Below are 19,809 nucleotides of genomic sequence, written 5' to 3' on the forward strand. Positions count from 1 at the left end.
AGAATGGTTTTCTTTCGCTAGAAGATGAGATAAATATTATATATAAAACATATTTATAAAACCAAATGCTGTGCCCCATCTATATTTCAGCCTACTCAGCCCGGCAGAGAGAACTTACAAGCTCGTACCCCCAAATAATTGTGAAATCTGGTGACAAATATTCTTTAAAGCTGCTCTTCACTTTATACAGTCCCCTTTTATTAAGCTCTTACTGACTAATGATGTACAGTTACATCATATGCCAGCTTCTTGACTTTGATGCAGGCTCAGGAACTGTGCCCGCATGTTTACCGGAAGATGATGGCTCTAACAGCCGCACATGGACAGGAGCTCCTCCCCCAGCTGATAACTTATTAAGTGCTGCTGTTAATGTCTGACAGCGGCATTTATAATGCACCGGTGGGGCACGCATCATTCCATGCCCTCATCTACACCCCACAATCATGTCACAGGGGTGCCTATGGGCGAATGAAATGTTATGCGCCCCTGAGTTGCCATGATAGCTGTGCCTGTCATGAGGGTTCTCCTTTGAACACTAGCTTCTGGCTGGTGTTTATAGGAGACCTTGAATTTTCCTACATGTAGTGGTACTGTGGTATTGCTACAGAGCACAAATGATCGGATGATTGCAGGTTTAAATCCTTAAGGCTATGTGCACACTTTGCAGAATTGCTGCAGAAATTTCCGCGGGAATTCAGAAATTCCATTCCGCAGGAAATATGCGGGAAAACCGCATTTTAAATTCACGCCTATTTCCCACGGGAAAAACTAGCGATTTGCAATCGTAATTAGCTTGCAGAATGCTAGCGTTTTCCAAGTGATCTGTAGCATCGCTTGGAAAACTGATTGACAGGTTGGTCACACTCGTCAACAAGTGTGACAAACTTTTTACTATTGATGCTGCCTATGCAGCATCAGTAGTAAAAAGATATAATGTTAAAAATAATAAAAAAAGTATGGTGTTTTTCTCACCTTCCGGCATCCCACGCAGCGTTCCCGATCATCGCGATGCTCCCGGCAGGTCCCGTTCCCAGCGATGCCTTGCGACAATGACCTTTGATGACGTCGCTGTCTCGCGAGACCGCGACGTCATCAAAGGTCATTGTCGCAAGGCATCACTGGGAACAGGACGTGCCGGGAGCATCACTGCGGCCTGGGGACGCTGCGAGGGACGTTGGAAGGTGAGAATATGACGATTTTTTTATTTTAATTCTATTTTTTACAGGGATATGGTACCCAGAGCCCGGAGGACAGTCTCCTCTCCTCCAGCCCGTGGGTACCATCCGCAAATGTTCTGCTTACTTTTCGCATGGTGGGCACAGCCACATGCGGAAAGTAAGCAGAACAATGCATTCCTATGTGTGCGGATTTTTCCACGATTCCGCACAAAGAATGAACATGCTGCAAATTTTTCCGCGATGCAATTCCGCCTCGGAAAAATACGCAGTATTAGCACAGCATGCGCGGAATGCCATAGGAATGCATGGGATGCCTTAAGGGGATAAACAAATAAATTGAACATAAAAAAGGTTTTTAAAAATATATGAGAGTTCAGTTTTCCCAAAATTTTACCCATTAAAAATATAGAAATAAAAAATAAACATATTTGGTATTGTTACATTAATAAGAATCTGATTTAACTAAATATATTAATTAACCTTATCAGTAAATGGCATAATCAGAAAAAAAATCTAAATGCCAGAATTAGTTTTTTTTGGGCAGCCACAACACTGCAAAGACATGCAATATGAGGAGATCAAAACATCGTATCTATTCCACAATGGTATCAGTAAAAATGTAGCTCAGGGGGCAAAAAAACAAGCCATCACATAGCTCCATCGACCAAAAATGTAAAATGTTATGGGTTTTGGAAAATGGCAACACAAGCAAATTTTTTTCCACAAATTTTTGAATTTATTTTTATTACTTAAATTAAAAAAACCCCAATGCATTATTTTTTGAAATTTTCCCACACTTGGAATTTTTTCCCCTCTTTCCAGTACATCATATGATAAAATGAATGGTGTTATTGTTTAGTACAAATTGTCCTGCAAAAAAGAGCTCTCAAACGCTATGGCTTTTGGAAGAAAAATGAAAAAAAAAGAAAACACAAAAACGGAAAATAGCCATGACAGGAAGGGGTTAAAAAGGTTCTCTTAGAATAAGCTGGTAACGAGGTCTGGCTGTCAGCCTTGAGCAGCAATCTGATTCCAATAAAATCAATAGGCTTTCCATAATCAGTGAGAGAATCTCTTTGGACTCGTTTTCTGCTTTTGCTATTTTATGAGGCTTTAGATTTGGGGGGCTCCTATTAATAAAATTCTCTAGTATTAAATTGACAACAGTTTTTAGCCCTTTTAATACTTCAGTTTTGTAAGTGATATCTGAATGTTAAAAAAATAAAGAATATAAAAAAAATATAAAAAGAATATAAAATAAAAAATATAAAAGGGAACAAAAACTGCATAAATTTAAATGGACAACATTTTCTGAAAAGCATTGGAAAATTAAATGTCAGGAGATGTAATAATTGGGTTGATTTTGTATACTGCCAAATATATGCCAAATCTTCGCATACCCTTCAGCAATGGTGTGACAATAGGAATGGCATGTTAAGTTTATGGCATTTACACAGTACCCACCATTGCAACAAAGTTATTTCATACCGAGAAGTATTTACCTGCTCCTCCAGCCCCCTGACCCTCTGTCTATGAGCCCTTTCTCTAGACTCCAGGGTACTTTCCGCCTGCTGCTGAGCAATCCGCAGTCTTTCACTCTCTGTGTCCAGCTCCTGACGATGTCTCATGCTGAGTTCCATAAGTCGCTGAGAATGAGCACGTTCCAGCTCCGTCATCTGTGTCTATTTAAATAAAATAAGACATTATACAAGATTTGGCTACATACGCTAACTATAGGGCTAGGCTACACGCCGACCAAAGATCCCAGTATGCCACTGCTACATCGCCGCATAATGCAAGTGATTGGGGGGTCCTTGACCCGCAAGTTACTGTGACCGCGATAAACAAATAGTAAAAAGTAGTAGCCAGTTAGATTTATTTCGACTTGCTTGCTGTAGTACTTTGTGGGTCACAAAAAAAAACCCATTCACCTGAACTATGATGCAATAAAACAACAGCATGCAGCAATCTGGAAGTGATCTGTATGGCGGACAAAGTCGCCGTGTAGTCCCAGCCTAGAGGTATTTATGAAACTATGACACCTACAAGATAAACGGATCAATCCATGCAGCTCATGTGGTAGATCAGACAAACAGAAAGCTCTATTGTGTTCTGTTCCAGGGTAAAAAGTGGCTGCCTAACCTTTTTACAAGTGATAGTGATCCTCCAAAACATGGAAATATGGGTCATATACAAGTAGTGAATGCAATGTGGGGTTTGAACAGTAATGTGTGTGGGATGAGTGGATGGATTACCTTTACCTTCTTAGGCCACATTCACTTGTTTAGTATTTAGTCAGTAATTTACATCAATATTTGCAAGCAAAAATCAGGAATGAGTGAAAAATGCTGAAGTGGTGACGTGTTTCTATTATACTTTTCCTCTGATTGTTCTCCTCTTGGTTTTGGCTTATAAATACTGACGTAAAAAATTCACCAAATACTGAACGTGGCTGTCATGGAAAACATTAAAATCCATAACACACTCGAGTGAGGAGGCTTTCAGCACTCTCCAGAATTGCAGTAAGGGTGTGTGCACACGCTGCGGATTCTGCTGCGGATCCCAAGCGGTTTTGGTCCTGTGGCTCCGCAGCAGTTTTTGCTGCGGTGTACAGTACCATAATATCCTATGGGAAATGGAAACCGCAGCGCAGACGGTGCGGATTTTTCCGTGCGGATTTGCTGCGGTTTCTAATCCGCAGAAAGAATTGACATGTCAATTCTTTTCTGCGGATTCCGCTGCGGTTTACCATCTCCTCCATTGTAGAGGTTATAAACCGCAGGGCAGAACCGCAGGCTAATCCGCAGATGTAAACCGCAGGTCTTTTGACCTGCGGATCTTGCTAAATCCGCGCGGATCAATCCGCAGCAGAATCCGCAGCGTGTGCACGTACCCTAATAGAAAGAACTTACAATCTAGAAGTCTCCTGGTAGTAGAATCAAATGTATAACATAGGGAAGTGAGGAAAATACATATAGCTGAGAAACGACAAAACCAATAAATATTCCCTTTGAAGCAGAGGCTCTCTGCAGTGCCCAGCAGGATGTCTACCGTTAGGAAGACTGAGATTTGAAGATTGGAGCAGGAAATTTAACACCGTTAAAGGAACCTTTACATCTATAACTTGATATTTAGGCAGCAGTGGACAGTTATGAATATTGGGGTTTGTATAGATCCGATATTGATGGAACACACATCTTCAATTTCAGGACTAATCGGGGAAGAATATGCAATTTTTTCATAACTGACACCTTCCTATAAGCTCCAAATTAACAGTGGCCAGATAGAAAACATGGCATGGCTGCCGTCAGCTATCTATGAAAAGGTAAAATCACGATAAAAAATTTGACATCGATATCGAATGTCTGTGTTTGTTAGGAGTAAAGATATTGTGAATGTTAGAAATATAAATGATCAGAGACTGAAGCCACATGCCATAACCAGCCTTGTGAGTTATCAAGGGGAGGTGTGTGGGTGCAACTTAGGTGCTGATGAAAGGACAAGGCAAATTATGATCTTTGTTCAATGATAAGAAAGATACACCTCATTGTAGGGTTTGATCCACGTTAACACTGAAATAGCACAGAAAGAATACTTAAAAATCCTCCAATCTTAGAAAACAGCAAAAGAGCAAAAAGGTTTACCCGTCCAGGCTTCCAGACAAATGCACTATCATTAGGATGTTAGGATTTAGTGTTAGGTACCTGTAAACGTGGAGACCTTTGGCGCAGGTTACGGGCTGACGTATTTTGGCCAAAATATCAACTAATACTCCACATTTTTTAATGTGTTTTTTGCACTTTTTATTCAGGGTGCAGTTGGGCCCATTTGGTCTTGTAAACTGCGGTGTTTGTTCACATGGCATGCATTTTGATAGCGCTGGGCAGCCCGCCTGAGCTAATAGAAGGGTGTCACTACTAGGCTGGCCTGGATGCTGTGCATGGCTATAGTGTGAACAGCGCCGCATACAAGATTTTTATTGTGCATTAACATACTAGGCAACCGCCCCCTCCATGTATTGGTAGGTTGTGAGCGGTTGTTTCATCGGTATTCTTGCACCTGTGTTGCCATCTTAATTATATGGGTCCACTGCATTCTGATAGTGTATTTGTCTGGAGGCCTGGACGGGTAAACCTTTTTGCTTTATGTAACTGTGTATGCTGTATTGTTTTGTCCCCTTTGTAATATATTTTGTGTGTTTTTTATAAACACTACCTATTATACTGGATTAAATATAAAATTTAAGCGGTCTGTTCCTTTTGTTCTGTAAACCACGCTCATGAAAGCCATTAGCTACCAGAAATCAGGCATCCAGTTGGCCTGTATAAACGACTGGTGGTGTGGGATTAGCAATGACCGTACTGGGGTATATATATCCCATTTGCGTTTATTTCTGCCATGCACTCTGGTTCCTGATCCTTGTGGGTCGTCTTTTTAACCTTATTGAAGAAATAAAGAATAGCATCACTTTACTCCAATCCTGGTTTGCTGAGTTCTTGCTGGATTTCCTTTTTGTTCTCATATATATATATATATATATATATATATATATATATATATATACACCGTTGTGGCCAAAAGTATTGACGCCCCTGCAATTCTGACAGATAATACTCAGTTTCTTCCTGAAAATGATTGCAAACACAAGTTCTTTGGTATTATCTTCATTTAATTTGTCTTAAATGAAAAAACACAAAAGAGAATGAAGCAAAAAGCGAAACATTGATCATTTCACACAAAACTCCAAAAATGGGCCAGACAAAAGTATTGGCACCCTCAGCCTAATACTTGGTTGCACAACCTTTAGCCAAAATAACTGCGACCAACCACTTCCGGTAACCATCAATGGAGTTTCTTACAATGCTCTGCTGGAATTTTAGACCATTCTTCTCTGGCAAACTGCTCCAGGTCCCTGATATTTGAAGGGTGCCTTCTCCAAACTGCCATTTTTAGATCTCTCCACAGGTGTTCTATGGGATTCAGGTTTGGACTCATTGCTGACCACCTAAGGGTGGTTTCACATTAGCGCTTTTTAAGCGCACGCACGGCCGGGGGTAGCTCCGCCCCCGAGCCGGCTCTCCGCCCGGCGTGCCCGCCCCTTGCTTGTAGCGCCGCCTCCTAGCGCACAGCGGCGCCTGCGATCGGCGCACCCTATCTTTAGCATAGGGTGCGCAGATCGTGCGCAGGCCGTGCGCTAGTTGCGCTTTGACCTGCGCTGCGCACTTTCGACGGTGCGCCGTGCGCGCCAAAATCCGAAAAGTTTGATTTTGGCGCGCAAGCAAGGGGCGGGCACGCCGGGCAGAGAGCCGGCTCGGGGGCGGAGCTACCCCCGGCCGTGCGTGCGCTTAAAAAGCGCTAATGTGAAACCACCCTTAGAAGTCTCCAGTGCTTTCTCTCAAACCATTTTCTAGTGCTTTTTGAAGTGTGTTTTGGATCATTGTCCTGCTGGAAGACCCATGACCTCTGAGGGAGACCCAGCTTTCTCACACTGGGCCCTACATTATGCTGCAAAATTTGGTGGTAGTCCTCTGACTTCATATAGCCATGCACACGGTCAAACAGTCCAGTGCTAGAGGCAGCAAAGCAACCCCAAAACATCAGGGAACCTCCGCCATGTTTGACTGTAGGGACCGTGTTCTTTTCTTTGAATGCCTCTTTTTTTCTCCTGTAAACTCTATGTTGATGCCTTTGCCCGAAAAGCTCTACTTTTGTCTCATCTGACCAGAGAACATTCTTCCAAAACCTTTTAGGCTTTTTCAGGTAAGTTTTAGCAAACTCCAGCCTGGCTTTTTTATGTCTCGGGGTAAGAAGTGGGGTCTTCCTGGGTCTCCTACCATACAGTCTCTTTTCATTCAGACGCCGACGGATAGTACGGGTTGATACTGTCGTACCCTCGGACTGCAGGGCAGCTTGAACTTGTTTGGATGTTAGTCGAGGTTCTTTATCCAACATACGCACAATCTTGCATTGAAATCTCTTGTCAATTTTTCTTTTCCGTCCACATCTAGGGAGGTTAGCCACAGTGCCATGGGCTTTAAACTTCTTGATGACACTGCGCACGGTAGACACAGGAACATTCAGGTCTTTGGAGATGGACTTGTAGCCTTGAGATTGCTCATGCTTCCTCACAATTTGGTTTCTCAAGTCCTCAGACAGTTCTTTGGTCTTCTTTCTTTTCTCCATGCTCAATGTGGTACACACAAGGACACAGGACAGAGGTTGAGTCAACTTTAATCCATGTCAACTGGCTGCAAGTGTGATTTAGTTTTTGCCAACACCTGTTAGGTGCCGCAGGTAAGTTACAGGTGCTGTTAATTACACAAATTAGAGAAGCAGAGGGGCCAGTAGAGATGTTATCAGGTGTAAGGTGTTACTAGTATATGGATGTAGCCAGGCCCTGTGCCTTTGATTGTCTAACATCCCCTGGTGTGCTAGGCAATTGGTAATTTATCCCAAATCAGTTCCCACAATCCCTCTCACCTGATCCTCTACGCAGTCTTATATATTCAGATGCCTTCTAGGGGGCACGTGTGTCTCCCTGCAGCATAAGTATCACGGCAGCAAAAGTATCTCGAAAATGCAGTTATTACTACGGCAGTTAGTCTCGGCAGGAGTCAGGACCCCACACTATCTACCTGTCTCTTTTGGGTATGTCTGCTGAGTAAGCCCTTCTTATTACTTGGACCTAGCTTCTCTCAACCTATCTTATTTCTTCACCATGTTTACATATGCCCTCACAGTGTTTGCTCCTTTAGTACTCACTCTCCTTCGCTATTCCCAAACCCCAGCACCCTCTAACCAAATAATCATCTCCCCTTCCCTCTTTCCTCCCCACCTGACCTCCTCTGCTGAACTGCTCCTCAACCTCAAATCTGTCCAAATGAAACATAAAACAAGCTGCCCACTCTCCTTCTCCCATCTGCTCTCCTTTTCTCTGCTTCTCCCCACTGCTGGCGACATAACTCCCAATCCTGGACCCCCACAGCTCTCACCCCCCACTACTTCCCCTTCCTACCGCTCCCTTTTTAATAAGAACTACCACAACCTTTCCAACTTAAAACCTGTGCCATTGACACCCAATCCCCTGCTCCCTCTCTTGGGAGCACTTTGGAATGCCCGCTCCATATGCAATAAGCTCCATGTGATTCATGACCTCTTTCTCTCTCACAATCTTGCCTTCCTCGGCCTCACAGAAACATGGCTGACACCCTCTGACACCGCCTCCCCTGCTGCGCTGTGTTACGGCGGCCTCCACTTTACCCACACTCCTCGCCCTGGCAACAGACACGGTGGAGGAGTGGGTCTTCTCCTTTCTTCCAACTGCACCTTCAACCCAATCCCACCTCTTCCCTCCCTAATCCTCCCCTCTTTTGAAGTCCACTCTGTCCGCATCTACTCTCCCTCCAACCTCCAAGTGGCCGTCATATACCGACCTCCAGGCCTGACCACTGCCTTCATTGACCAATTCTCTACCTGGCTTCTTCATTTTCTTTTAACTGACACCCCCACTATCATCATGGGTGACTTCAACATCCCCACTGATACCCTTCAGTCAGCAGCCTCCAAACTCCTGTCCCTTACTTCATCCTTTGGACTTACTCAGTGGTCCTCCTCAGCCACCCACACAGATGGACACACATTAGACCTGGTCTTCACCCGTCTCTGCTCTCTTTCTAACTTCACCAACTCCCCTCTCCCTCTGTCTGATCATCATCTACTCACTTTCTCATCCCTGTCCTCCTCACCTGGCATCCATGTCCAGCAACATGCACACCCCTGCAGAAACCTTGCACACCTAGACACCCACGCGCTCTCTGACTCTATTCTACCACTGGCATCCATATCCTCACTCCATGACACAGACAGTGCCACTGGTTTCTACAATGCCACTCAGCTATTGACACGGTTGCCCCTCTCGTTCATGGCAGAATGCGACGTATCAACAGACAAAGGGGAAGAGTCTTGAGGAGTCTTGAGGAGATCATTTGCATATTCCCAGTGCCTTCTGGGATAAGTGAAGAGTCTCCACGAGCTCAACGATCACTGGGTTTTGGCCGTTGCAGCTGAAAAGAGGAAATCGGAAAAACCGCGCGCCGATCGGCGCGCGAATTTTGGCTCATCTTTCATCATCTTTCATCATTTTTAAGAAATCTCAAGATGGAAGAGGCCAGGAGCCATTTGGTGAGCTGCATTTCTTGCTACAACCCTGGCACAATTACTCCACTAAAAAGCTCCGGCAAGTGTCAAGGATTACAGAACGGCGCTGGAAGAAAACAAATTTGCAAGATGACTTCACCACATTCAAACAGGCAACACTCGATTTCAAACCTGCCCTCACCTCTGCTAAACAGGCCTACTTCACAACCCTTGTATCTTCCCTATCTTACAACCCAAAACAGTTATTAGAAACTTTTAACTCCCTCCTCTGCCCACCACTGCCTCCTCCAACCTCCCTCATCTCTGACGAGGACTTTGCCACACACTTCAAAAACAAGAATGACCAAACAAGGCAAGTCTTCATCACTCAACCACCACAACCCCTTTGTATGCCAGACCAATGCCCAAACCCCATAACCTCACTCTCCAACATCACTGAAGGGAAACTTAATCGCCTCTTCTCCAAATCGCACTTCACAACCTGTGCACTTGACCCCATCCCATCCCACCTCCTCCCCAACCTCACCACCACACTTATCCCATCCCTAACCCACCTCTTCAACCTATCACTAACATCCGGTACCTTCCCTTCTGCTTTCAAGCATGCCACAATCATGCCTATCCTTAAAAAGCCAACCCTCGACCCAACCGCTGTGTCCAGCTATCGCCCAATATCGTTGCTCCCATTCGCTTTCAAACTCCTGGAACATCATGTCCACGCTGAACTTTCCTCCCACCTATCATCTAACTCGCTCTTTGACAATCTACAATCTGGTTTCCGCCCCCATCACTCCACTGAGACAGCCCTGACCAAAATTGCTAATGACCTACTTACAGCCAAATCAAATGGACAATACTCTATACTCCTGCTTCTAGACCTGTCCGCTGCATTTGACACAGTTGACCACTGCCTCCTACTACAGATCCTCTCCTCCTTCGGCATCAAAGGCCTTGCCCTATCCTGGATCTCCTCATACCTTTCCAACCGCACATTCAGCGTCTCCCACTCCCACACCACCTCCTCATCCCACCCTCTCTCTGTTGGAGTCACCCAAGGCTCTGTTTTAGGACCCCTACTCTTCTCAATCTATACACTTGGTCTGGGGCAACTCATAAAGTCCCACGGATTCCACTACCACCTTTATGCTGATGACACTCAGATCCACCTCTCTGGCCCAGACGTCACCTCTCTGCTGTCCAGAATCCCAGAGTGTCTATCAGCCATATCCTCCTTCTTCTCCTCTCACTTCCTCAAACTCAATATAGACAAATCTGAACTCATCATCTTTCCTCCATCTCACAGATCTTTACCCGACCTAGCTATAACAATTAATGACATTACACTTTCCCCAGTACCAGAAGTCCGCTGCCTCGGAGTAACCTTTGACTCTGCCCTGTCCTTCAAACCGCACATCCAAGCTCTTTCTACCTCCTGTCGCCTCCAGCTCAAAAATATTTCCAGAATCCGTCCTTTCCTCAACCCTCAATCTACTAAAATGCTTGTGCATGCCCTCACCATCTCCCGCCTCGACTACTGCAACATCCTTCTTTCTGTGGTCTCCCTGCTAACACCCTCGCACCTCTCCAGTCCATCCTTAACTCTGCTGCCCGACTAATTCATCTCTCTCCTCGCTACTCCTCCGCTTCTCCCCTCTGCAAATCTCTTCACTGGCTCCCATTCCCTCAGCGTATCCAGTTCAAATTACTAATTCTGACCTACAAGGCCATCTATAACCTGTCTCCCCCATATGTCTCTGAACTAATCTCCCGATACCTTCCCTCACGTAATCTCCGGTCCTCCCAAGACCTCCTTCTCTCTTCCACACTTATTCGCTCCTCACCCAACCGCCTCCAAGACTTCTCCCGAATAGCCCCTATTCTCTGGAATTCTTTGCCACAACAAGTCCGACTATCAACCACATTTGGATCCTTCAGACGGAACCTGAAAACCCACCTCTTCAAGAAAGCCTACAGCCTGCAATGACCCCACTACCTCCTTCTCTCTCACCACTACCGGTGATATCACCTCAACCAACACCGGAACTGCTGCAACCTACCAACCTACTGTCTCCTTCCCCACCATCCTGTAGCATGTAAGCCCGAAAGGGCAGGGTCCTCTCTCCACTCTGTATCAGTCTGTCATTGTTAGTTTGTTTACTGTAAGTGATATCTGTAACCCCTTCTCATGTACAGCACCATGGAATCAATGGTGCTATATAAATAAATAATAATAATAATAATAATAATAAAAAGCATCACATGATTTTTCGAACAGTGCCAATACTTTTGTCCACCCTCTTTTTTATGTTTGGTGTGGAATTATATCCAATGTGGCTTTAGGACAATACTTTTTGTGTTTTTTCATTTAAGACAAATTAAATGAAGATAATAATACCAAAGAATTTGTGTTTGCAATCATTTTCAGGAAGAAACTGAGTATTATCTGACAGAATTGCAGGGGCGTCAATACTTTTGGCCACAACTGTACATACATATACATGTATATTCCATGCGTTGGAATCGGAGGTGTATATACCATGCCCTCATTGTTTGTTCTCCAATAATTGGCCTATTAGTTGTAACAGCCACAGCCTCATCAATTAATCGACAGCCAATTGTGCAATTGTCCTGATGGTGGGGGCAGCAGAGGGCTGTTTCTGAAAAAAAAGGTAACAGCGGGATGGTTCAGCGTGACTCCCCTGGCTGTGATCTTTGACAATTGGTGGCAGCGGTGGGATCTGCGTGATCTTTCCGGTATCATCCTTAACAATGGCTTTAGCCTCTTCTCGGTATACACAGGAGATGATTGAACTTACAGCCTGTTAAAGCCCGAGTATTTTGTAGATTAATACTAGAGCATATCAACACAGCCCTCTAATTAGATTCAATAGTGGCAAATAGTTAAAACCTACCTCCGAATATTGATTGTTTCTCTGTGCCTCAGTCAGATCTTTTTTCAAGGATATCACCAATTGGTTTAGTTGCTCCTTCTCTATGTTGAGCCGTTGTGTTTCATTTTCCAAACGCAGCTGTTCACGCTTCATCTATAAGGGAGCAATGTGAAAAACATCAGGACTCTCACAAACCTATAATCTCTAGATTCCAGAATTTCAGAACAATTAAATGTAAACAACTGGATTTGATGCTCATAGTCTCTATATGTTGCACTAAGCATTGTTTCTTTAAAGAGATTGTCCAGCCTTAGTCTGCAAATTTGCAGTCACTCTATATGACTGTAGACTTGAGGCCTAAGGCCGGACAACACCTTTAAAACCTCATTCAGGAGTCTGTGAAACATTGTCCATGTATGGATTGTGATGTACGGACTGGCCACAGGTCTACTAACCCAAAACTGACATCCTCATAGGTATATCCAAGGATGTTGAGTTGGGATCGGGAGACCTGCGGCCAGTATGCAAGGACTGTCTTTCACGGACACCTGAATAAAGCTTTAGGTGTGTTCATGACTGTAGAATGGCATTACCTTTTCCAGAGCAGCTCTCAATGTGTTGTTCCCCTTCTCTAGAAGGGTGGCGGAATGCTGAATGTCCTGTTTATCAATCTCAACCTGTGTCTTGTCCCCATGAAGCGCCTTTACTCTTTCTTGCAGGTCAACAAGTACAACACCCTGTTCCTTCTCCCTGTGCTGGTGTTTGAGAAGAGCCTGAAGGAATAAAAAGAGATTCAACCAAACAGAAAGCATAGAGAAACTCTGCCTTTATCAAAAACTTCTAATTTAGGCAAAATAAATTTTGTTATGTATGTACTTGCCGTTCAATAGACTGCTGGCCTTGTAAACTCCAACCCTATCTGTTCATTATAAAGTAGTCATGTAAGGTCAGTAATACGGACCTGAAGAGGTAGGACTTCATCATATCTAGATGGCGGTTTTCTTTGAAGCATAGATTTATATCAACCATTTTCTAATATGGTTTTATTATCTTCTTTTCGATGGTGGCATTCGCAGGTACCCTGTCAATCTATCAGCAGATGACTGTGGCTGACAGCAGATTCCCTGCTTTATTAACTACACACTTCCACTTTTAAAGGGAATTATAACTAGGTTTGTAAAATGGCTATTTTTGTATTCTAGCTCTCAGTGTTTTTGACGTGCACAACATCTCACCTGCTGAAGCTCCTCTGACCGTGCCTGGTATTCCCTGCAGGCTAGCTGCAGTTCTCCCAGCTGCTGTTGGTGTTCCTGTACTGTCTGTGAAAGACGCAGATTCTGTCTCTTGCTGTCACTCAATGCCTGCCGCACTGAGTCCAGCCGCTCCTGGAGAAGACATAAATAACATGTTGTGAACAAATGAAAAGAAAACCATTAGGACACTTGCCAGCATTCCAAATTAAACAAATTACTGCACACCCAGTCCTGTCCCATGACACCTGGGAAGACGTCCAGGTATGCATCTGTTCACATGATTCATTTTACTGAACTGATATTCCTTAGTGTGCCTGTTACCTGTAACACTCGTCTGTCTTGCTCAGCAGCTGTCAATGCTCCTTGTAGTCTGGTCACATCATCTTGCAAGTTCCCTCTACCAGCTGCTGCTTCTCCAAGTGCTTGTGCCAGCCCCTGTGACTTCTCTTGCAGCTGCCTCTCACCATCCTGTGCCCTGGACAAGGCAAGGCTTAACCGCTGAACCTCCCGCTGCAGGGTGGCCTCCCTTTCCTCGCTCTCCTTCAGGTGGTCCTGCAAGGAATGAGCTCTGTCCTGCAATGACTGCACTTCTGCTTCTCTCTCTGCAAGACAAAGACGTGTCCTTTCCAGTTCCCCCTCCAAAGAGCGGCGTCTTAGCTCCAGATCCGTGCCACGGTTCTCAGAGGCTTCAAGCACTTCTCTTAGGCTCTTGCTCTCAAGCTCATGTCTTCCTTCATCATTACGAGACCGGCACAGTCGCTCCTGAAAGAATCAATGAGCAATCACCCGTAAGAACAACTGCGGTATGACTAAAAGAACAAATTTCTTTAAGTGTTAGCATAAATTTTGGACTCGGCAGAAAAGTAGTTTGATTTCAGATACAATGGTCCTTTAATAAAACTGTGATATAGAGGTTAAATTCCACTCTTATCTATAGGTTATGACTTGTATTACAGAACCAATTCACACAACCTTTTGCAAAAGTGGACATATATTTTTAAACTTCTGTAAGACCTTGGATGCCTTATCAGAATATTTGTAGCGTTTCCAGATTTTTAATATTTTTAAGTATACCTTCCCGACTAAACTGTAGGTACTGTGGGGAACAGCAGAAGAAAAGGTCACACGGGGATCCTGAGGGGGCTATCCCAACAAACTTCTACTGTAGGAGAACACATCCAACCAATGGGTGGAGTAGACATTCCTGTTTACGGACAAACCCAGTACAGGTAACATAAAACCGTAGGTGTGAGCATACAACCAGCTTAAGGTTACAGCATTAGAATTGGAATGAGATACACTAGGTATAACACGTTGCTTGGGAGCCTGCCCAACCTTTGCTTTACTAGGCATATTATTAGGGCTCTATTCCCTACTGCATACCTGGATGTCCCTCTTCTCATCTTCACTGACACGTAAACTGTGCTCCAGTTTTATGGCACGCTCTCCTGCGGCTTGTCGTTCTATCTCCACTTGACGCAAGTTGTCCTGCAGCAGACGCATTTCTGTATGAGCGGTGCCCAGACGCTCCTCTGATTTTTGTTGCCCTTTAATTGAACAAAAATATTGTAATGGTTTAAAAGGATCAGGTTCAAGGTTAAACTAAGGCCGGTTTCACATCTGCGGTTGTGTCCGCAGTGTTCCATCCGCATACATCCACATGCGTCACGCGTACCTATCTTTAACACGGTGTAAGCAGGGACATGTGTTTGCATGCGTTCGTCTGCGTTTGTGTATGGGTGCGTCGTTTCGTGGTGTGCGGCAGGGTGCGGCAAACGCATCAGGTTGCATTTTTTCGGCATCAAATATCCGCTGTCATCCGCATGCAGATAACTGAGGATGAAGAGCGAAAAAAACCACATTACTGTCTACGAGAACGCAAGGGTACGCAACGACATGCGTACGATTTGCGTACGCAAGTGTACGCCAGAATTTACAAAAGACACGCCCATTGAGCATGGCTTGTGTCCGGGATATTCCAGTGGAAAAAGCATTGTCCTATCGAACGCAACTGGACGATATGCTGCGGACTCAACCGCAAATGTGAAACTAGCCTAAAGGGAACCAGTAATGTCACATGACTGTCCTCAACTGCTAGTGTAGAGGTATGCATGCAGATTTATTTATTGTGATAACATGTGTGATGTGTGTTAGTAATGTTGTAATCTTTGTTGAATGGATTATTATTCCCTAGTGCCTTTTCCGCCTGACTAGTCCTGTCCCGGTTCGTCTCATTACACTTCCATGGGCATAACTGGCAGCCTGCATAATGGTCCTACCATAATGCAGTATTGTATGCAGTCTGTCAATCACTCCAAGGAAGTAATCACAAAAATTGCCCAATAATCACAAAATCCCAATTAAGGGTAATATACCACCAATAATCAATGTCACTTTATGGTAACCAAAGAAGTGAAAATGAAATCTGGTACCACACAATGGTATATAGTTAATAAAACCACATCTTTATTGACATAAAACACACAAATACAAAAAAGTACAAAAAGAAAGGTGTCAGACAATAGGTAAAGGACTAAAAAAGTCCATGGGAAATCCCACCACAGCAACTTGTCAGCGACATTTTAGCACACCCCTATAATATGCCAAAAGTATAATAATGAAAAAGAGGGACTGGAAACATAACCAATAATGAAATATAATAAATATAATTGTCCATGACAGACATATATAGATCAATTGACCAAATGTAACAATCCCCTCTTATATTATTTCTCCAAAATGGCGCTAACCGCAAGAAGGGTGAGCGGTAAATGGTAAAATACCTGAGTATCAGCTAGTGAGGATCCCTGGATGTTCCTTCTGCCCTGATGCGCGTTTTGCACTTTCTTCCGGAGGCGTCACAGACAATTATATTTATTATATTTCATAATTGGTTATGTTTCCAGTCCCTCTTTTTCATTATTATACTTTTGGCATATTATAGGGGTGTGCTAAAATGTCGCTGACAAGTTGCTGTGGTGGGATTTCCCATGGACTTTTTTAGTCCCTTACCTATTGTTTGACACCTTTCTTTTTGTACTTTTTTTGTACTTGTGTGTTTTATGGCAATAAAGATGTGGTTTTATTAACTATATACCATTGTGTGGTACCAGATTTCATTTTCACTTGTTTGGTTACCATAAAGTGACATTAATCACCCCAAGGAGCCTGATTAGAAGGGCCCTACTAGTCTGGGAGAAGAGACATCCCTCTGGACTAGTCCTGCCTCACTAGCATATGCGACACTGCTGAATAACAGTTAATTCTTCAAAGATTGCAGAGTAAAGAAAGTGTAATATTACTTGGATGTTGTTTAGATGAATGTCTGTCAATGTAATACAAGGATGGATCAAGTCCGTCAGAACGAGAGCTGCTCTCATACAGTGGCTCCCTGTTCTAGCTCAATGAACAGATAGCTGCCTCCATAATAACTGCACGCTCTAATAGGGCTTATGGACAGCAGCTGTCTTCATGAGTCATGTTCAAAAAACTAGAATTACAGGCCCTGATTCATTAAAGTGTTTACGCTAGTTTTCTGGAGTAAAACACTGAAAAGTTGCAACATTTTTGTGCTACATAAATTTGCACAAACATATTGTGACTTAGGGCGTTTTCACATGTGTTCCATTCAACTCCATCAAAATAGGTGAAGCTGGGGCAGGATGCATGGAAATTAGTGATGACCGAGTGTGCTCGTTACTCGAGTTTTCCGAGCATGCTCGGGTGTTCTCCGAGTATTTTGGTCGTGCTTGTAAATTATGTCCGAGTCCCCGCAGCTGCATAATTTGCAGCTGCTAGACAGCCTGAATACATGCAGGGATTGCCTAACAAACAGGCAATCCCTGCATGTATTCAGGCTGTGTAGCAGCCGCAAATCATGCAGCTGCGAGGATTCAGACATAATTTACGAGCATGTCCAAAATACTCTGAGAACACCTGAGCATGCTCGGAAAACTAGAGTAACGAGCACACTCGGTCATCAATAATGGCAATCCAACTAATATAGTATAGTGGATAATAATTCACATGGATAAATCAATTTGTGGAGTATCTTACACCAGAAGACGCATGGAGGAGCAGAGCACACCACTTATAAGATAGCCTGATTCAATAAATGGTGTGCACCTATTAATGAATCAGATCCTCTTACTCTGTCATTACCCAGTTTTTAAGGATGGCATTTTCATCGCCAGCTTGTCAAGGGTGAGTCAGGTGTGACAGACAGTCATCCTGGATCCGGTTCTAGAAGATCTTTGTGATTAGCTCAAGCACCTTCTTGATTTTTGCATCTCTGTTATGGAACAATATCCTTCTCCCTCTAGGACCCAATAGTTACCTTAACCTTCTGCTACTAATTGCACACCTGTGCTAAAGACATACTGATAGGGAATTTAGATTGTGAGCCCATTGGGGACAGTGATGATAATGTGTGCAAAACTGTAAAGCGCTGCGGAATATGTTAGCGCTATATAAAAATAAAGATTATTATAAAGATTATTATTATTATTGAAGGTTTAAATACATTCAATTGCTGCAGCATGGTGCAGGTGGTAGCTCATATATGCCTCAGTCTTGTTGTAAGTTCCAACAGTCAGTTAGTGTCTTCCCTGAGGACCCTTGGAGGATTGCTGGTGTGACATCTAGGTTGTCTTCTCAAGATAAGTGTCCCCCCCCATCCGTCTAACCTCTGTTTTTTTAGTTTTAGTGGGGACTGACTAGTGCCTACCCCATCCCCTATCTATGTATGGCATATCGCTAGGGTCAGGCAGGGATTAGGTTCCTGCTCGGCGACAGGTGCAGAACCTATATAGGGACCTTTATGGCAGACAGGGTGATTTCAGATCTGCCTAGGGGTCTCCACACCCCTCTTCCCTAGTGTTTGGGCTCCCCCTTTCCTTTTCTCATTGTTGTGCACTTACCTATCCATCACCCAGCGTTACACAGCCATAATGAATTGTGGCTATACATTTTAGACCTCATTTAGATGTCTTTGTTTCATGTTCCATTTGTTTTTTTTTTCACGGATGCAACATGTACCCATTGTATTCTTTGGTGATATTCACTTGTCTGTGTTTAATCATGGACCACGTGTCCATGCAGAACTAATGGAGACCTGTTTGTTTTCATTAAGGTTTCGCAGATTAAAAGGGTCAATACAAGTTGTGAGGCAGTGACCCCTGTTGCAGCTAGAGGGCGCTGTATGTTCTCTCCAGAATAAGCACGGAGAAGTATGGAGGCTATGGGAATGCATTGCGGTCATGTCAGGGTCCTGACAGCGCCGGCGTACAGCCTCCGCTAAGCAGGGACTCACCCGCACTGTAGGGACCCCTGGGGACAAGAACAGCCGGAAAATAAAGATGCACAGGACCTGAATGTAGAAGTTTAGCAAGCCGGCACAGGACCTACGGTCATGTGACTGCAAGGGGGCGGGGCTTAGCGTCCTGCTTTCAGAAAAGGTAGAAAACTCAGAGTCGGGCAAAGCGGAGGTCATGCACAATACAGGCAAGCGAGGTACATGAGGGATAAACAGACGGGAGGTCAGACAAAGCCAAAGGTCATACACAAGATATCAATAAAGTACCAGGGATGAGACAGAACGGATAGTCAGGGCCAAGTAGAGATCAAAACCAAACAGACGTAGAAGATACCAAGCAGAATCCAAAGCAATATCCAGAGAACAGACCGAGTCATACACAGAGAATCATGCAACCAGAACACAGCACTAACACACTCAGGGGTCACCACACAATGCCAAGGGCGAAAGTATAACTGATGGGGGATGGGAGCTTCCTGAGGCTATAAGAAGCGTCCCCAGAACCAATGAGAGGCCACCATAATAGGTCCCAGGTGTGCAGGTGAGAGTCTGCACTGAGATCAGAACATTAACCCCAGAAGTGCCGGTCACCCAGCACTGGTATCATGACAGGTCACAGGCGTAGCTGGGATTGCAATGGTGAAGCAGTGACCGATGTCACAGGTAGAGGTCGCAGCGTTGTCTCCCCAGGATATGCACGGAGGCGTATGAAGGCCATAGGTGTGCATGGCAGTCACGGGCGTAGCTGTGACTGCAATGCAAACTGATAATAAAAGTGTTTGTCTTGGACATTTTAGTATCCAAGACAGAGGTAGGGAAAACCTGCTCTGGATGTTGTGTTTTAAGCAGACTGCAGGAAAGTAGTTTGTGCGGTCTGTTCCATTCTGGACCCAGGTTTTCCATGTGGCTGAAAGCCAGAGGTTTTTGTGATGAAAGCCCTGTAGGAAAGGGTTAGAGAGATCTGAGGAGTTCTGAGTGAGTCTCAGGTGTGTCAGGGCCAGAGTGAGTTGGTGTTT

The 19,809-nt window shown here is 44.2% G+C and overlaps 1 protein-coding gene and 1 long non-coding RNA gene across 4 annotated transcripts in view; one reads left to right on the forward strand and one right to left on the reverse strand.

Annotated features, from left to right (window-relative positions):
* LOC141095284 (uncharacterized) overlaps positions 1–19,809 on the forward strand; it is a 99,376-nt gene that overhangs the window by 58,035 nt on the left and 21,532 nt on the right. Inside the window, exons 3-4 of one of the 2 annotated variants that reach the window (XR_012233351.1) lie at positions 13,429–13,740; positions 13,830–13,909. The exons of the other annotated variant lie outside the window; for it this stretch is intronic. This is a non-coding gene — a long non-coding RNA (uncharacterized lncRNA). Of the gene's footprint in view, positions 1–13,428; positions 13,741–13,829; positions 13,910–19,809 lie in introns of those variants that run through there. 2 annotated transcript variants of the gene reach the window in all.
* Positions 1–19,809, reverse strand: part of CROCC2 (ciliary rootlet coiled-coil, rootletin family member 2) — a 274,079-nt gene that overhangs the window by 2,501 nt on the left and 251,769 nt on the right. For both annotated transcript variants that reach the window (XM_073581213.1, XM_073581212.1), the window contains exons 30-35: positions 14,863–15,026; positions 13,801–14,241; positions 13,462–13,611; positions 12,820–12,999; positions 12,248–12,379; positions 2,681–2,860 (exon numbers count right to left, since the gene is read on the reverse strand). In XM_073581213.1, coding sequence (XP_073437314.1) covers positions 2,681–2,860; positions 12,248–12,379; positions 12,820–12,999; positions 13,462–13,611; positions 13,801–14,241; positions 14,863–15,026 — 1,247 coding nt within the window. The remainder of the gene's footprint in view (positions 1–2,680; positions 2,861–12,247; positions 12,380–12,819; positions 13,000–13,461; positions 13,612–13,800; positions 14,242–14,862; positions 15,027–19,809) is intronic.

The sequence above is a fragment of the Dendrobates tinctorius genome, unplaced genomic scaffold (assembly GCF_039654945.1).
Source record: "Dendrobates tinctorius isolate UK_male_01 unplaced genomic scaffold, ASM3965494v1 ptg000069l, whole genome shotgun sequence".
Taxonomy (NCBI): domain Eukaryota; kingdom Metazoa; phylum Chordata; class Amphibia; order Anura; family Dendrobatidae; genus Dendrobates; species Dendrobates tinctorius.